Source organism: Anneissia japonica, unplaced genomic scaffold (assembly GCF_011630105.1).
Source record: "Anneissia japonica isolate Jap-2015-1 unplaced genomic scaffold, ASM1163010v1 scaffold17412_len611537_cov169, whole genome shotgun sequence".
NCBI classification, from domain to species: Eukaryota; Metazoa; Echinodermata; class Crinoidea; order Comatulida; family Comatulidae; genus Anneissia; species Anneissia japonica.
This window is the reverse complement of record NW_022695890.1, coordinates 16,272-32,960: the sequence shown is the minus strand read 5'-3', so window position 1 is coordinate 32,960 and position 16,689 is coordinate 16,272. Positions and strand designations below refer to the sequence as shown.

The following is a 16,689-nucleotide window of genomic DNA, read 5'->3' as shown; positions in this document are numbered from 1 at the left end:
GATCCAGCCATTGTTTCCCACAGCATTGTTGTTTTCCAGTATTTTGCCTTTTAATCTATATTTACATATATGGGGGCTGTATATCTATCAAATAGATAAATAACGTAAAGATGTTCCGTATATTTTACGTACTATATCATATAGACCTATGTACTGTAAACTGTTACGTAGACTTGATAATATATAATTATATTATATATAGGGGCTGTGTATATCAAGATAAATAACGTGAAGATTTTATGTAGATTTTTAATTAAGAAAAACAGACACATTATAAAACATGGAGAAACTATACGGTAGACAAAATACTTTTTCTCTTTTGAACAAGTTGTGGCTCTGAAAAGAGCCTTTTGGTTTGAAATAACTGATGATACAGCTTATGCACGTTCACCACGGATACGGCGGGCTAGTTGGATGTCTTTCGGCATAATAGTTACACGTTTGGCGTGGATAGCGCACAGGTTGGTATCTTCGAAAAGACCGACCAAGTAAGCTTCGCTAGCCTCTTGAAGAGCCATGACGGCAGAACTCTGGAATCGGAGATCGGTTTTGAAATCTTGGGCGATTTCTCGGACAAGACGTTGGAAGGGTAGCTTGCGGATGAGGAGTTCGGTGCTCTTCTGGTAACGACGGATCTCACGGAGAGCGACGGTTCCAGGCCTGTAACGATGAGGCTTCTTGACACCACCGGTGGCCGGAGCACTTTTACGTGCTGCCTTGGTAGCAAGTTGTTTTCGGGGAGCTTTACCTCCGGTAGATTTACGGGCGGTTTGCTTAGTACGAGCCATTTTTATTTTCAAATTACGTGTAACAGTAACACTGATGATCAATTTTCAAAGACTGAAATTTATATTGAGAAGACGTTTGTTAAAAACCATTCTGATTGGTCCGAATTTTACGGACGTGTTTTTCAGCATCGATTCGACCAATCAGGTCACTCTAGTGCAGTGAATTCTGAATTCGCGCGTTTTTTGTATTTGTACACTGGTACAGCACTGTAAAGCCCCTCTCCCACCTAAGAGTCGTACGATTTCTACGAGTTAAAACTCGTGATCTTTGGAACGAGTTAACTACGAGATTGTTACGAGCGTAAGAAGTTTGTACCAAATTAGATACGAGTTAGGTACGAGCCAACTCGGTGCGCTCGTGCTTACTCGTACTCGTTTTTGGGTGCTCGCATCAAACTCGTAGATGACAAAACCGCCGACGAGTATCCAGAGTAGTGTACGAGCTAAGTAAGAGTACCCCGAGTTCTTCGAGTTTACTACGAGTTATCTACTCGTGGCGATAATTTTGAACATGTTCAAAATTAGCGCCACGAGTTCAGAGCTGCTACGAGTAGGTGAGAGTCCTCTCCGAGCTTTCCGAATCGTCCTACGAGTTTTTGCCGAGTTAGCAACTCGGCATTCTCTTGTAACTCGTATGCTGAAAAAAACCCTTGTGGGAGAGGGGCTTAAGTATATATAATTAAACTGTATTGATATTGATAACTACTGTGCCTATTGTCTTATTTTACCGAAATTGCTACATAAGTTTAGGATAGAACCAAAACACATTAATTATTACAAATAGTATTTACTTGGTTTCAGGGGCCGCGGTGGATCAAGAATTTTCAAACGGAGGTGTGTGGGGTGGGTTTGGCATTTTGTATTTTTTTAAATTTCAATTCACTGAAATTTAAAAATTTTGTGTCAAAACGGACTTACGGACGGGGCGCACGTTGGATCTTCGCCTAGGTTTCATGCCGTTTGAAGTCCAGAACTAACGACAAAACTGTTGGCTTTTTCCTAGATAACGGGTATATTTAATGTCACATCTCCTTCGTTAAAAGAGCTTATAATAACATTGTATAAAAGGCACATCTTCAGGTATTATATTTTGTCTAGTTATGCTGTTAAACCTAATGACATAAAATATGGTATTTAAAACGTACTACTGTATCAACATGAACATTCATTAGTCAACGTTATTAGTTACGCCATTACAATGTTGGAACACTGTCCTTATCTGCTACGTGTCCTAAAGTCATACACTCGATCGAATATCTATACTGTATTCATATGTGTAATGTTCTCACTAATTCAATTAAAAAAATAATCTTTTTGAATGGATATCTATACTGTATTCATATGTGTAATGTTCTCACTAATTCAATTTAAAAAATAATCTTTTTGAATGGAGATGAAGTGTCACTGAAATTGATGTCTCCGATTTTAAATTTTGGTGTGTTTTGGTATTTGCATTTACAGTAAATTGTTTTGACAATTTATTCATATGTAGGCCTATTCTGTACTGTATATTCACAAGCATCAACAGAGATTCGTCAACCGCACAGAAATGCCTTCAACACCACACCTGAAGGCACATATTAATGCGTTGTATTGGATATCATAGAACTGTAAAACCCCTCTTAAACACTATTATAATATGTTTAATATATATATAGAATACAGAAAGAAAACCATCCAAATAGCTAGTGCTGGGCAAGCAATCATTTTCTTTTAGGCGAATATAAATTAAAATTTTTATATATTTTGATTCAAATTTGTTCCCCGCTGAGCTGTTATAACCATTTAGCGATACTTTCTTTTTATCGCATCAAACCTATTTTGAATATCATATACTGTACTGCGACATAAGCTTTTGCTAGGCTGCACTATTTGGTGTTGCCAAAGCCTTTTTCTCATGAGTTACGATACTTTTTAAGAATACAATCTGTTTATAACACGTGAAAATACATAGGCAGAAGCAATCATTCTCTTTTGTTCAAATGGTGGCTCTGAAAAGAGCCGTTTGTTTTGAGGGAAATGAGTAGCTTATCCACCGAATCCGTACAGGGTTCGGCCTTGTCTCTTCAAGGCGTAGACGACATCCATGGCGGTGACGGTCTTTCTCTTGGCGTGCTCGGTGTATGTGACAGCATCACGGATGACATTCTCCAGGAATACTTTCAATACACCACGGGTCTCTTCGTAGATGAGACCAGAAATACGTTTGACACCACCACGACGAGCAAGACGACGGATAGCTGGTTTGGTGATACCCTGGATGTTATCACGCAAAACTTTACGATGACGCTTAGCGCCTCCTTTTCCAAGTCCTTTTCCTCCTTTACCACGTCCAGACATACTGACTGTTCGTATTCAGAATTCTGATTCCAAATGTGCTTGGTACGGTGTACGCTGAATAAAATATACACTGTATGCGGACGTAAAATGAGCTACTTTTGTCAATAGCAGTTCTTAATCGCGTCATGCACGTTGTTCGTCATGCAATGACCTCGTGAAACCTTGTTTAGCGGGAGTTTTGACAAAGTGAAATAATAGCGGGAATTTCCAACAATTTTTTGTACGTTTCTGTGGGAGAGTCAATAATAAATCAACGAAACCTGCCTAAACGTCTTCATATCTCATCTTGTGGGTTTTACAACAAATTACTCTTGATTAGTTGTTTATCTTCATAATCTTCATATATTTGATGTATAAATTTCCGTTTGTATTTAATAGTAGGACTGTAGCAAAGGTGGGCATAGAAATCGCTCGGAGGGCCAAAGCGAAATTTTTGTTTTAACACCGAGGGCCGCACCCAAACTTTGATGTTTAGTGAGCTTCTGAAAACCTCCAAGCACTGCTTTTACACAACTTTATTCTCAGTTTTGAATGTTACCCTTTACATACAGAATCGGTGTCGGGCCGTAAAAAAAAAACAACGGGTTTTCTAGCCAATGTTGCTTGGCTGGCCGCATAGCGTTGTTAATTCTTTTTCGCTGGCAGCAAAAAAAAAAAAAAAATCGCTGTCGGGCAGCAATTTCCTACCTATGGATTCTAGGAATGAAACCCTTACACATTTGACACTATTGTTCAATTTTTAGACATAGATATGTAAATAAGTAAATGTGCACCTAATGTAACCCCGTATATTGTACTGTATATAAGCAGTAAGTATGTACGTTTATATGCATGTGTGTATGGGGCGAATTTAGGCAGGAGAACGCATTCCTTGCCATCTGAGCTAACCATTGTTATTATTAATAAGCTAATATGTTTATGGCCGATTCCCTTCCATTATTATAAAAAAAAAATCTATTTTATTTACAAGTGTATTTTATATTGAGGATACCTTACTAATAATGGTGAGCTGCATGGGCTATCACACTAAGTGTTTCGTAACAGGATTACACAACACGAATCATAATTATTGTAAACATATCTGTATAATTACATTTAAGCCTATAATTAATTTTAATATCTGTATATTGTGTGCAGGACATGTATTGCTATTAAGTGGGCATATATAAATTTGCACTTCATATAATCAGAGAAAATAAAATAATAGAGATGTGTATACCTCTGTGTAGGTATATGTCATGTGTACAGTATGATGTATTTATGAAAATATAATAGAGATGTGTATACGCCTGTGTAGGTGTATGTTATGTGTACAGTATGATGTATTCATGTAAATATATACTACCTTTGACCAAAAAAAATAATTCCAATCAGACCAGAAAATAAATTTGTTAACCAAATATTACAGTACACAAACAAGACAAATACATTAGGCAAGCAATCATTCTCTTTTGTTCAAATGGTGGCTCTGAAAAGAGCCGTTTGGTTTGGAAAGTAGTATGTGAAGAATTTACTTCTTGGCAGCCTTCTTTGGAGACTTAGATGCCTTCTTTGCTTTTGGCTTTTTCGGCTTCTTTGACTTCGGCTTCTTAGGAGACTTGGAAGCTTTCTTTGGCTTGGATGCCTTCTTTTCAGACTTTTTAGCCTTCTTCGGTGATTTGGTAGCTTTCTTGGCCGCTGGTTTCTTTGCTTTCTTGGCCGCTGGTTTCTTAGGCTTCTTTGTCGCCTTCTTGGCTGCCTTCTTTTCCTTATCTGCTGCTGCCTTTTTCTTGGCCTTTTCCTTCTTTGCTTTAGCAGCCGCATCAGCCTTTGCTGCAGCTTGGTTTAACTTGAATGAACCGCTGGCTCCAGTACCTTTGGGCTGGACAAGTTTCTTGTTATCAACCCCACGCTTTAGAGCCATACGAAGATGGGTCTTCATACTGGTAGCATCAACCTTGTAGTTGGCCAGGATGTACTTAGCAATAGCTTGACGAGAAGAACCATTCCTCTCCTTCAAAGCACCGATAGCGGCCGTGATCATGTCGATGTAAGTTGGGTGAGCTGCTGGCTTCTTAGGTGCAGACTTCTTAGATTTAGCTTGGTCAGCCATGTCGAATAGGAATTAGAGCAACAAGTTAGTACAATACTAAGCAAACGCTAGTGAATGATTCGTGCAGTGTTCAACAAACGACGGTACTTATTCCGTTATTGCGGACCGAGAATAACACAGCGTAGAACCCTGAATTGAAATCGCGCTTTCACGATTGTTGTTACAAAATAATTTTTTTGTACTAAATTGTGTTTCCTTCTGTGTTTATACTTCATTAAAAAGCATATTTTTATACTTACATATTTAAATTTACTTGTATAATATTCTTTAATACCTTGTTTTTCATTATAACATAGTTTTAAATCATAAATTCAAAGTGTTACGACGAAGTACACTAACAAACATTAGACTCAATATTTTTTCTAAATTATGAACATATTTAAATACTGTTAATGACAATTATATAAACAAAATTATAGAAAAATATAGCAACATGAGAACTTTATGCTATATTTTTAAGTAAAAAGGAAGAAAATAATCATTTAGAATATGCTTTATATGCAATTTTGAAACGATAATGTAGACAGCTTGCACAGACACCTTGATCGTTATTTTTTTTATAGAAATATTAATGGCGCTACAGATTATCCTTTAGTTACAGTACACTAACGATTTTAAACATAATTTCTTTAACTTAGCTAACACAAATAATGATAACTTATTTTATCTTGATATAGGCCTACTAGTCTTTTATATCTACTTTCTCATTATATTACAGAGGCTTAATAGGCCTGTAATGTATAGTATAGTATAATTTGCACTTCGTGATGTTAAAGTCTTGTTATCTTACTTTAGATGGATTATTAACATTTAAAATTAATATTATATATTTTAGCTAACACAAACTATTAATTATTTTATCTTTATATACTAGTTCGTTATATCTATTTGCTTATACAGTAGTACAGTATAGGGTATACATCCATGGTTATACAAAGTGAAACGCACTGTAGGCCTACACCAGTATCTATTTTGAGGATAAATTTAAAACTGTATACTAGAATTTATTGCTTAGAAGTCGGCAAAATATATAAATTTGAATAAAATATTATATATTTAATAGCTAACACAAGCTATCACTTATTTTATCTTTATAATAGGGTTAATAGACTTACAATGTATATCAGTATAATTTGCACTTGTTGATGCCTTATTATCTTTAATACTTCAGAGGATTAATTAACATTTGAAATAATTATTATATGTATTGATAGGCCTACTTGTTATTACCCATCTTACAAAAGTCAGTAGCTAGATTAATTAGTGTCCATATTAATACTAATGTGGATTAAGTTACAGGATGCAGGCCCATAGCCAGGTTCTTCCTGGGGGTGCGGTGGGTTTTTTGGGCGCGAGGTCCACAGTCGAAGCCCCGGTGGGGTCGGCGAAACCCCCAAAGCAAGAGGATTTTTGTGCTTTAATTATGGGTCTAAATAATGCTATAAAAGCAAATATGTTTGAAAATGTCTGCCTGGGTGGGTCTGCAGTGCAATAGTTGGGTTGGAGGACTTATTTGGGAAATTTAAAGAGGGGGTTTCGCCAGAAAAAAAAAGGGGGGGGGGGGTTTGCTAGAAAAAGAGGTTCCAATGAACCCCCCCCCCCCCCCGGACACGGGCCTGAGAATGTAAGTTACGGTATATCTAATACATTTTACACATAGGCCTATCCCCGTTAGAAGCTGTAGACATAGGAGACAACTACATACAGTAATTATACCTTTGCCTACTATACACCAAGGAGACTCAGTGATGTGAGTTTATATTTAATATTTATCTTTAGTATTTATCTTTGGAAACCATAATGATTAAATTAGTTTAATAATCCCGTGTTCATTTGCAGACAGCATATCTTATAGATATTTCTTTTATATCTTTATATCTCAGTTGAACCGTTGGTTCAGTTTAAATATATCCCTAATGTGTACACCGTTCTTTAAATCATTCAGTTTATACCATTGATAATTTGTTATTTTAACCGTTGGAAAACTACACCGTAAGAAGTAAGAAATAAATGAACGCGTAAACAATTCATTATGAATTTTGTTTGCACCGCTTTTAACGTTTAGCGACATTACAAATAGAGTAGTGACTTTGAAATCAGGGTGCAGGTTACAGATTGATTGGAATTCTAAATGAAAGAACACATAAGCAAGGAAAAATCCCCATAAATTAATGGTCAATTGACAAGATTAGGTTATACAAAGTAATAAACGCTGTGTTCCTATACCAATATCTATTTTAAGGATAAATTCAAAACTGTTTACTAGAATTTATCGCTTAAAAGTTGGCAAAATATATAAATTTGAACGAAATATTGTTATTTTGAAGCCATTGTAGTGATACCATAAAATAGCAATATGATAAGAAAAAATATAGTGTCCTTTAATAGGGGTGGAAAATGTATTGATTTGACCAACTGGCACACTTAGAGGGTGTCCCAACCCCTTAGGCTCCTCCTAATAGGGGTGCAGGTTATGGTGGATTGGAATCCTATGTGAACGAACACATAATGAAAAAAAATAACATAAAACATTTTTTAAAAAAATCCCCATAAATTAATGGTCAATTGACAAGATTAGGTTATACATAGTAACCCACGCTCTGTTCCTATACCAATATCTATTTTAAGGGTAAATTCAAAATTGTTTACTATAATTTATCGTTTAAAAGTTGGCAAAATATATAGATTTGAATGAAATATTGTTATTTTGAATCCATTGTAGTTGTAGTGATACCATAAAAAAAATGTAATATAATAAATAACAAATATATAGTCTCCAATAGGAGTGGAAAATGTATTGATTTGACCAATTGGCACACTAAGAGAGTATCTCAATCTCTTTGTGCCCTCTTAATAGGGGTGCGGTTTATAGTATGGATTGGAATCATATATGAACGGACACATAAAGAAAAAAATCCAAAAAAATTAATGATCAACTTTACAAGAATAGGTTTCCACAAAGTAACACACATTTTGGGCCTATACCAATATGTATTTTACGGATAAATTAAAAACTGTTTACTAGAATTTATCGTTTAAAAGTTGGCAAAATATATAAATTTGAATGAAATATTAATATTTTGAATCCATTGTAGTTGATAACCCTAAAAAATATATATATATATATATACATATATACATGTATATATATATATGTGCTCGTGCATGTGTATACTATATGTATATATGTATACAGTATTTGTATTTACGTGTTTGTATATTTAGTAATTTGATATGCATTTATTCAAATAAATAAAAAAATAAATAAAATAAATAAATAAATAAAAAATAAAAGGTGGTTTTTAATGTATATTTCTAGTTAAGTGTCTTTCTTTTAAGTTATTTGTTATGATTGACGGACCTCCTGAGTGCCGCTGATGTAAATGGTGTCTGTATAGAGTCAATAAAAGATTTGATTTGATAATTATATGAAACACAAGCTTTCGCATTACTTATACAATCACCTGAAGAAGGATACTGTTTGTGTTATAATTATCCCCTAGAACTCAAGCTACTATATTGCTTTACGTAAATTAAATCAACACATAGGCCTACAGATATTGCACACAAATCTCTTTTGAACTTTTGGTGGCTCTGAAAAGAGCCGTTTGGTTTGAAATTGCAGAGTAATGTAGTTTACTTGGAGCTGGTGTATTTGGTGACAGCCTTGGTGCCTTCGGATACGGCATGTTTAGCCAATTCACCGGGCAGTAAAAGACGAACGGCAGTTTGGACTTCCCTGCTGGTGATGGTAGATTTCTTGTTGTAGTGAGCAAGACGAGATGCTTCACCGGCAATACGTTCGAAGATATCGTTGACGAAGCTGTTCATGATTCCCATAGCTCTGCTTGAGATACCAGTGTCTGGGTGAACTTGCTTCAACACCTTGTAGATGTAGATGCTGTAGCTTTCCTTGCGCTTACGTCTTCTCTTCTTGTCACCAGTTCTGACGGCCTTAGCCTTACCGGCTTTTTTGGCAGCTTTTCCTGAAGTTTTTGGAGGCATGTTTTCTATGTATAGTCTACGAATAGATGAGTGACGAACGTTTGAGCGAGCACGGTATTTATAGAGTGATATATGCAAAGTAGGACTTCTCGTTCGGCTGTATTATCTCAAGGGTTCCTATTGGTTGTGGAAAACGCGCGATTTATTGAATTGGTGATAATTGTGCTATGCGGGCTTTAACCGCATAGAAGACCTTATCAAAGAACCTATTATTCTAGCTCCTATTACAACGCCCAAAATTGTTTTTGTTCAAAATAGCACGCGCCTAAAGTTAGTTACAGAAAATGGCAATGAAATTGAAATGGCGCCCAATTTCCAAGGTGAGTAAAACAAGTACTTAACACTATAGTACAGTATGGCAGATAATAATACAAGTAATTAATACTTTCAGCATGGCGGATAATGATACAGTACTAATGTGTATAAATATAGTATCTGTGGTATGATTGATTTTATTCTGCTGTCTTAACAACAATTAATTCAAACGTAGATTTTTAAAAAATAAACTATAATGGAGATATATTTCTATACACACAAATGAGAGTGTAAAGATGTGTAAAATCATAATGCACATGGCAAAAAAGCCTTGATGTTAAGATTTTTAAATTTTTAGAATTTCTTATTTTGAAAATTTGGAAATCTAGCGGACCCCCTGTGCACCCTTTTGAATTGGCTTCACAAATTGGACATTTTATCTCGGCCACAATTTGTTCTTATTAGTTTTTCATTTTTAAGCAATTTCAGCCTCAATGTTCTTATAAAAATTTGTTCACTGTTTGATATATCTTTGGTCATAGTGCCTAAAGGTGAAATAAAATATTAAACATTATATTAGGAAGTACACTTTTTTTTTTATAAGAACACATTTTATAAGAACACTGAGGCTGAAATTGCTTAAAAATTAAGAACAAAATAAGAACAAATTGAGGCTGAGGTAAAATGTCAAATGATATTTTTATTTCAAAAAACTTAAAAAAACCCCCCAAAAATCATATCTGTACCTTATGACGACGGTGTGATTATGTAAACCCTCTATACAGTAGTACCTACCTGTCGTTCAGGGTCATTTTTACCAGGGCCTTTTTTTCGGGGGCCATTTTTTTTCTATATTTGAAAAGTATGTAAAAATAAGAACAAAATAAGAACATCTTGAGTCTGAAATCGGCCGAAAAATAAGAACACTGAGCCTGGTCAAAATTTTACTGGTTCTTATAAAAAAAAAAGTGTATTATGATATGATTATGTTGAATACATGTGATGATTTCATCACAAAACAGAAAAGAACTATATGTAGCTAATAAGTGCCACTTAGGTCAAGTCTGTACTTTTTGTCGAGATCAGTTAGCCTATTTACTGTATTTGTCATTTTTTGTCATCTTATTATTATTATTATTATTCTGCTATCTTAAGATTAAAATTGCCTACCTTTATCCACTGTACCTTATTGTATTTTTTTAAAAATGATTGTCACTGCAATAAGTGTGTCTAAATAAATATGAATAATTTGCTAGCAACGATTATAAATGCTGTAAAAATCGGTTATTATGTGTATATTTTTGTTATACGTGTTGTAATATCTGATAGCTTTAAGTTACAGATTTTTAGTGCCTGTTTTCTCCATCACGGTATGTAAAATATATCTATTTTGACCGTGCTATTCAAGAAAGATGAATTTACCGAGACGGAGAAAGGGGGACAACACATTTTTATTTCATACATAAAATACTGTCATGCGTGTCATACATACAACACACTACAGTCACATCAAATGCACACAATTTAGCAGCCATGTTTCAAATCTCTTTTGTGTATTTGGTGGCTCTGAAAAGAGCCGTTTGGTTTGAGAAGATAGGCCTAGTTGATGGAATCTACTTGGACTTGGCCTGGGTCTTCTTTGGCAGAAGTACAGCCTGGATGTTTGGCAATACACCTCCTTGTGCGATGGTCACACTTCCGAGAAGACGGTTCAACTCTTCATCATTACGGATAGCAAGTTGAAGATGACGGGGGATGATTCTGCTCTTCTTGTTGTCACGGGCAGCGTTGCCAGCCAACTCCAAGATTTCAGCAGTCAGGTACTCGAGTACAGCAGCCATGTAGACTGGGGCACCAGCACCGACTCGAGATGCATAGTTACCCTTTCGCAAGAATCGGTGAACACGACCGACTGGGAACTGAAGTCCAGCACGGCTTGATCGGCTCTTGGCCTTTCCCTTAGCTTTTCCTCCTTTACCACGTCCAGACATTTTATTTCGTGTTTCGGTTTTACTAAAATCGAGAATGGATAATTATTTAACAAAATAGTTACGTTTATATACCCTGCTCTAGTGTTGCGTTTGGCTTCTAGCGCTCACTGGATTAACCAATCACAGACACTCCCGCCTTGGCTTATTTGTGACCTAATACCGTTCTATTGTTCATTTGGCGGGAAGTTACAAATTTATTGGAAATCATTGGCGTATGCAGGTAGTCTATTCAGTACTGTAAAATTGCAGGTACAGCATTATATTTTATAATAAATATACAGTAACGTGGTACAGTATTACTAAATTGTTAATATAGTCAATAAAGTAAAGGATATACCGTCTGTGATAAAATACATAGAAACTCGCTAAAATAATGTTTTTTATTTCCACACAAAGGGTATTTTTTTTAATGACTTTATATTCTTTAATCAATTCAGTGCTTTAATTTGATTCATGGTAATATTATTTTTAGATTTTATCACAGAACATGCCAATGCTATCTCCGTAATATAAATATCAACTTAGGCCCTAATTATAAAAAGATATCAACTGAATTGTTAGTTTAATTAAAGTTGCACAATGTGCCATACAGTACTAGTGGTAAACTGGCTGGTAAATGTAATAAATATTTTATTTTGAAGTAAAATAATCTCTATGCATGTCATTTAGCGAAGGACCTATCTTCCCCTAAATTATCTTCCATTAACATATCGTGACAATTGAAAAACAGGGGTATTTATATTGCAGATTAATTGTTGTAATATTACTAGCGTAATGAAAGTAAAAAGCTGCAAGGTAGCCTTCCTATTTGAGATACTTAATTTAGTATATTCACGTAGGAAAATGATTTTATACCTTTGATGTTGAATATTGACCTTATTTTTGCCGTATATAATTATAAATCATGTTAAGGACATCTATTAATTTGTGATGCTTTTTCCCATAAATGTTGGTGTTTGTCTTTTATTTGAATGTTTTCTAAGAAATCTATTCTAAGAAAGTATAATACATACTCCATCGTGTTGGGATTCAATATTTATGTCATCATCAGGAACGGCGTGTATTTCAATACTTGGGAGTATGTATTATAATTTTTTGTCTATTCTTGTACTGTAAATTATTTTATCCAATCACTATGTACGATTGCAATAAAGTTGAATTCTGAATTTGATGTGTATTTCGTTTATAAAGTTGGCCATTTTTTGTTCAGAATATTTAGACTAGGCCTAAATAAGGAATAACACACACTGTACAAATATTGCACACAAATCTCTTTTGAACTTTTGGTGGCTCTGAAAAGAGCCGTTTGGTTTGAGACAGCAGAGTAATGTAGTTTACTTGGAGCTGGTGTATTTGGTGACAGCCTTGGTGCCTTCAGATACGGCATGTTTGGCCAATTCACCGGGCAGCAAAAGACGAACAGCAGTTTGGACTTCCCTGCTGGTGATGGTGGATTTCTTGTTGTAGTGAGCAAGACGAGATGCTTCACCAGCAATACGTTCGAAGATATCGTTGACGAAGCTGTTCATGATTCCCATGGCTCTGCTGGAGATACCAGTGTCTGGGTGAACTTGCTTCAACACCTTGTAGATGTAGATGCTGTAGCTCTCCTTGCGCTTACGTCTTCTCTTCTTGTCGCCAGTTCTGACGGCCTTAGCCTTACCGGCTTTTTTGGCAGCTTTTCCTGAAGTTTTTGGAGGCATGTTTTCTATGTGGTCTACAAATAGATGAGTGACGAACGTCTGAACGAGCACGGTATTTATAGAGTGAGATATGCAAAGTAGGACTTCTCGGTCGGCTGTATTATCTCAATGGTTCCTATTGGTTGTGGAAAACGCGCGATTTATTGAATTGGTGATAATTGTGCTATGCGGGCTAATCAACAGCATATGAGTCATTATCAAACCTATTTTTCTAAACACGCGCCAAAAATTAGTTACAGTAAAATGACAATGCAATTGAAATGACGCCCAATTTCCAAGTTAAGTAAATACAAATAATTAGTATATGGCAGATAATAACACATTACTAATAATGTGTGTAAATATATCTGTGGTACGATATTGATTTTATTCTGCTATCTTGACAACGATTAATTCTCTTTAAACATAAAATATAATAGAGATATGTTATACACACAAATAAGAGTGTAAAAACGTGTAAAATCACAATGTACATAGTTTAAAAAAATACAAATTGATATTGAAGATTTTAAAACTTTAGGCCTGCTCTAATTGTTTAGTTGGGGATATTTTATCCCGAATTAAACTGGTCTAATTTAAAGAACCCCACATTTTTTGTTCGTGGATCTGCTGCGGGCCCTTTTGAATTGGTAGACCCCCAATTATTTTTTGGGCCGATGGTGTTGTTTTATTGGCAAATAATGAACACGAAATGATAAAAATGTTAGATATCGCAGGGAAGTGTGCAAAGGAGTAGAAGTCAAGTTTCAATAATGAAAAAACTCTGAGGAAAACTTATTAACCGGGAGAAACAATGGAATATTGGTGAAAAATTCATGAGTTAGATTGCTATAAATATTTGGAAGTTATAATTTCCTCAAATCAAAAAGCACCTAACCAATACCAACATATGATTTAAAAAAGAAACCGCTTAATTTCGTATATTAATGGTATAATTGGAAACCTTGATGATTTTAATAGATTCTATTATGGTAGTATTCTCTGGAAGACAATAGCGCTTCCATCAATTAATTATACAAAATAATGACTTAGAAAAACTACAATTACACCGGACCAGATATCTACTTAAGGCTCTTCGCTGCACACCTCAAGAAGCATGGGGATTTTGGCTGGACCCCGTTATCAAAAACACATGAAATTTTACTAAAATTAAATTAATTAACCGTGTAATAAATATGAATGAAAATTGGTGGCCGAATACCTTAACCCATTGCACGCTTCAACTCAATTGCAACTTTGATATGTTAAATTACACATTTGTTGATTTGTGTAAGAATAAACTTGCTAAATGAAACGATTTAAATATGTTTGAACAAGTTTTCAATTAGGATAACTTTTCTTTTAATTCTTTTTTTTTTTTAGAACTGTTGATATACTTGTTGCAGACTCATACAACATTTAGTGGGCAAACCAAATTAACCAAAAGTCCTCTTGAAGATTATTCAAAATTAAAATCTCTACGAGGACTTGAGAAATATCTTTCTTGAAGAAACTAACCAAAAGTAATGTTATGGGGGCAAGGGTATAATTGAAATCAAGACCTAACACATCACCCCAGGACCTGCAAATGGTCTAAAGAAATAACTGATCAGTGTACCTTATGCTGAAGTGGTGAAATTGAAGATATCCATCATTTTTTATTTATGTAAATCATCTGATACAACCAGAGAATTAAATTTTGCGAGACTGCAACATGACTTAATTTTTACTAATTTTCAATGATAAACTTGAATTCGACCTTTAGGTAAATGCTCCTATATACATACATACACAAACATAACCTTGTGTCTTTGATTACTAACCACACAGATTATATATATATATATATATAACTGTCTCTTATACACATCTAGATGTGTATAAGAGACAGATTCTATATATATATATATATATATATAATATATATATATATATATATACTGTATTATTATTTTTTTTTATCATGTCCATATATATATATACATATATATATATATATATATATATAGCTTAAATGTATACTCCACGTAGATTGGAAATAAGTTTATAAGACAGAATAAATATATATATATACACACCGTTTATATACAAGATTATAGGCCCCTACGTCTTATATCAGTTAATCTCCTCGTTGCAGATATAGCACATAAGATATATTATTGTTATAACAGGGTGTCAAAAAATAAAATATATAAAATAAACACAAAGACAAGACAAATATTGCTTCCTTCTCTTTTAAACAAATTGTGGCTCTGAAAAGAGCCTTTTGGTTTGAAATAACTGATGACAGCTTATGCACGTTCACCGCGTATACGGCGGGCCAGTTGGATGTCTTTCGGCATAATGGTTACACGTTTAGCGTGGATAGCACACAAGTTGGTATCTTCGAAAAGACCGACCAAGTAAGCTTCGCTAGCCTCTTGAAGAGCCATGACGGCAGAACTTTGGAATCGGAGATCGGTTTTGAAATCTTGGGCGATTTCTCTGACTAGACGTTGGAATGGGAGCTTGCGGATGAGAAGCTCGGTGCTCTTCTGGTATCGACGAATCTCACGGAGAGCGACGGTTCCAGGCCTGTAACGATGAGGCTTCTTGACACCACCGGTGGCTGGTGCACTTTTACGTGCTGCCTTGGTCGCAAGTTGTTTTCGGGGAGCTTTTCCTCCGGTAGATTTACGGGCAGTTTGCTTTGTACGAGCCATTTCTGTTTTTAATTTGAATTGATGCTTAGCTTCGAAAATGTCATGTGCTTATATATTAAGCCGGTTTTAGAAAAACCAACGTGATTGGTCAAATAGGTGCTTAAGAACACGTCCGTAAAGTATGGCGCGTTCTTTCCTAAAAGTCTTTATTGATTCAGAGTAAATAGCCTTGTCAATTTGAAGTGACCTTTATTCTAATTGTTCTTTGTTTGGAATTTCAAATGGTGATATACATACTGTACTTATATATGTAATCTATATAGGGTGTATATGTACGTAGTGTGTAAAGTGATGTATAAGTATAGGTGTGTATGTATAATATGTATATGAATGCATATACAGTATATATGTATGTATATATACTGTATATGTATTTGTGTGTACATATTGTATAAGTTTTCAGTTTGGATGCAAATTGGTTGTTTTGTTTGCTCTATATTTGTTTTTTGTTTTATTCTGTTTACTTTCACTTTGGATGTTCGTTTCGATTAACCACTACTTTAAGTTTTATAACTGTGTACTCTTTTATACATGCACTTTGGTTGATCATTTCTTTTATTAGTTAAGCATTTCTTAAAGTTCTACACTACGGTAGTTTCGAAGCGGTGACAAAGACTACAGGAGTAGCCGAAATATTCACCTAATAAATTTTAGTGTTTCTAAAGTCAACATCTTACATATTTAAGTTTCTTTACTGTTACGTTATATTATATTCTATATACATATATATGAATATACACACATACACATATATATGTATATATATATAATACATATATATATATATATATATATATATTCAATAAAATAAAATAAAATAAAAAAAAAAAAAAT

The 16,689-nt window shown here is 34.6% G+C and overlaps 6 protein-coding genes across 6 annotated transcripts in view; all 6 read right to left on the bottom strand.

The window, feature by feature from the left end:
• Positions 1 to 238: 238 nt before the first annotated feature.
• Positions 239 to 4,034, bottom strand: LOC117101571 (histone H3-like). The gene is made up of 2 exons (XM_033241552.1): positions 2,836 to 4,034; positions 239 to 819 (listed from the first exon to the last, which is right to left on the bottom strand). The coding sequence occupies exons 1-2, from the start codon at positions 3,126 to 3,128 to the stop codon at positions 378 to 380; spliced, it is 735 nt and encodes a 244-aa protein (XP_033097443.1). The 5' UTR covers positions 3,129 to 4,034; the 3' UTR covers positions 239 to 377.
• A 554-nt stretch (positions 4,035 to 4,588) lies between these two features.
• Positions 4,589 to 5,265, bottom strand: LOC117101615 (histone H1.1, embryonic-like). Its single transcript, XM_033241618.1, has one exon. It carries the CDS (start codon positions 5,218 to 5,220, stop codon positions 4,639 to 4,641), a length of 582 nt encoding a protein of 193 aa, XP_033097509.1. The 5' UTR covers positions 5,221 to 5,265; the 3' UTR covers positions 4,589 to 4,638.
• Positions 5,266 to 8,841: 3,576 nt separating this feature from the next.
• On the bottom strand, positions 8,842 to 9,233 carry LOC117101567 (histone H2B, gonadal-like). The gene has a single exon (XM_033241549.1). It carries the CDS (start codon positions 9,223 to 9,225, stop codon positions 8,857 to 8,859), a length of 369 nt encoding a protein of 122 aa, XP_033097440.1. The 5' UTR covers positions 9,226 to 9,233; the 3' UTR covers positions 8,842 to 8,856.
• Positions 9,234 to 11,040: 1,807 nt separating this feature from the next.
• Positions 11,041 to 12,409, bottom strand: LOC117101565 (late histone H2A.2.2). Its single transcript, XM_033241547.1, has one exon. The coding sequence runs from the start codon at positions 11,469 to 11,471 to the stop codon at positions 11,094 to 11,096; it is 378 nt and encodes a 125-aa protein (XP_033097438.1). The 5' UTR covers positions 11,472 to 12,409; the 3' UTR covers positions 11,041 to 11,093.
• A 367-nt stretch (positions 12,410 to 12,776) lies between these two features.
• LOC117101566 (histone H2B, gonadal-like) overlaps positions 12,777 to 16,689 on the bottom strand; it is a 15,989-nt gene continuing 12,076 nt past the window's right edge. Inside the window, exon 2 of the mRNA XM_033241548.1 lies at positions 12,777 to 12,914. Within this exon, the coding sequence (XP_033097439.1) occupies positions 12,806 to 12,914 (109 nt within the window). The 3' untranslated portion in view covers positions 12,777 to 12,805. The remainder of the gene's footprint in view (positions 12,915 to 16,689) is intronic.
• The window catches only part of LOC117101569 (histone H3-like), a 3,827-nt gene continuing 2,419 nt past the window's right edge, over positions 15,282 to 16,689 (bottom strand). The window contains exon 2 of the mRNA XM_033241551.1: positions 15,282 to 15,884. Coding sequence (XP_033097442.1) covers positions 15,445 to 15,884 — 440 coding nt within the window. The 3' untranslated portion in view covers positions 15,282 to 15,444. The remainder of the gene's footprint in view (positions 15,885 to 16,689) is intronic.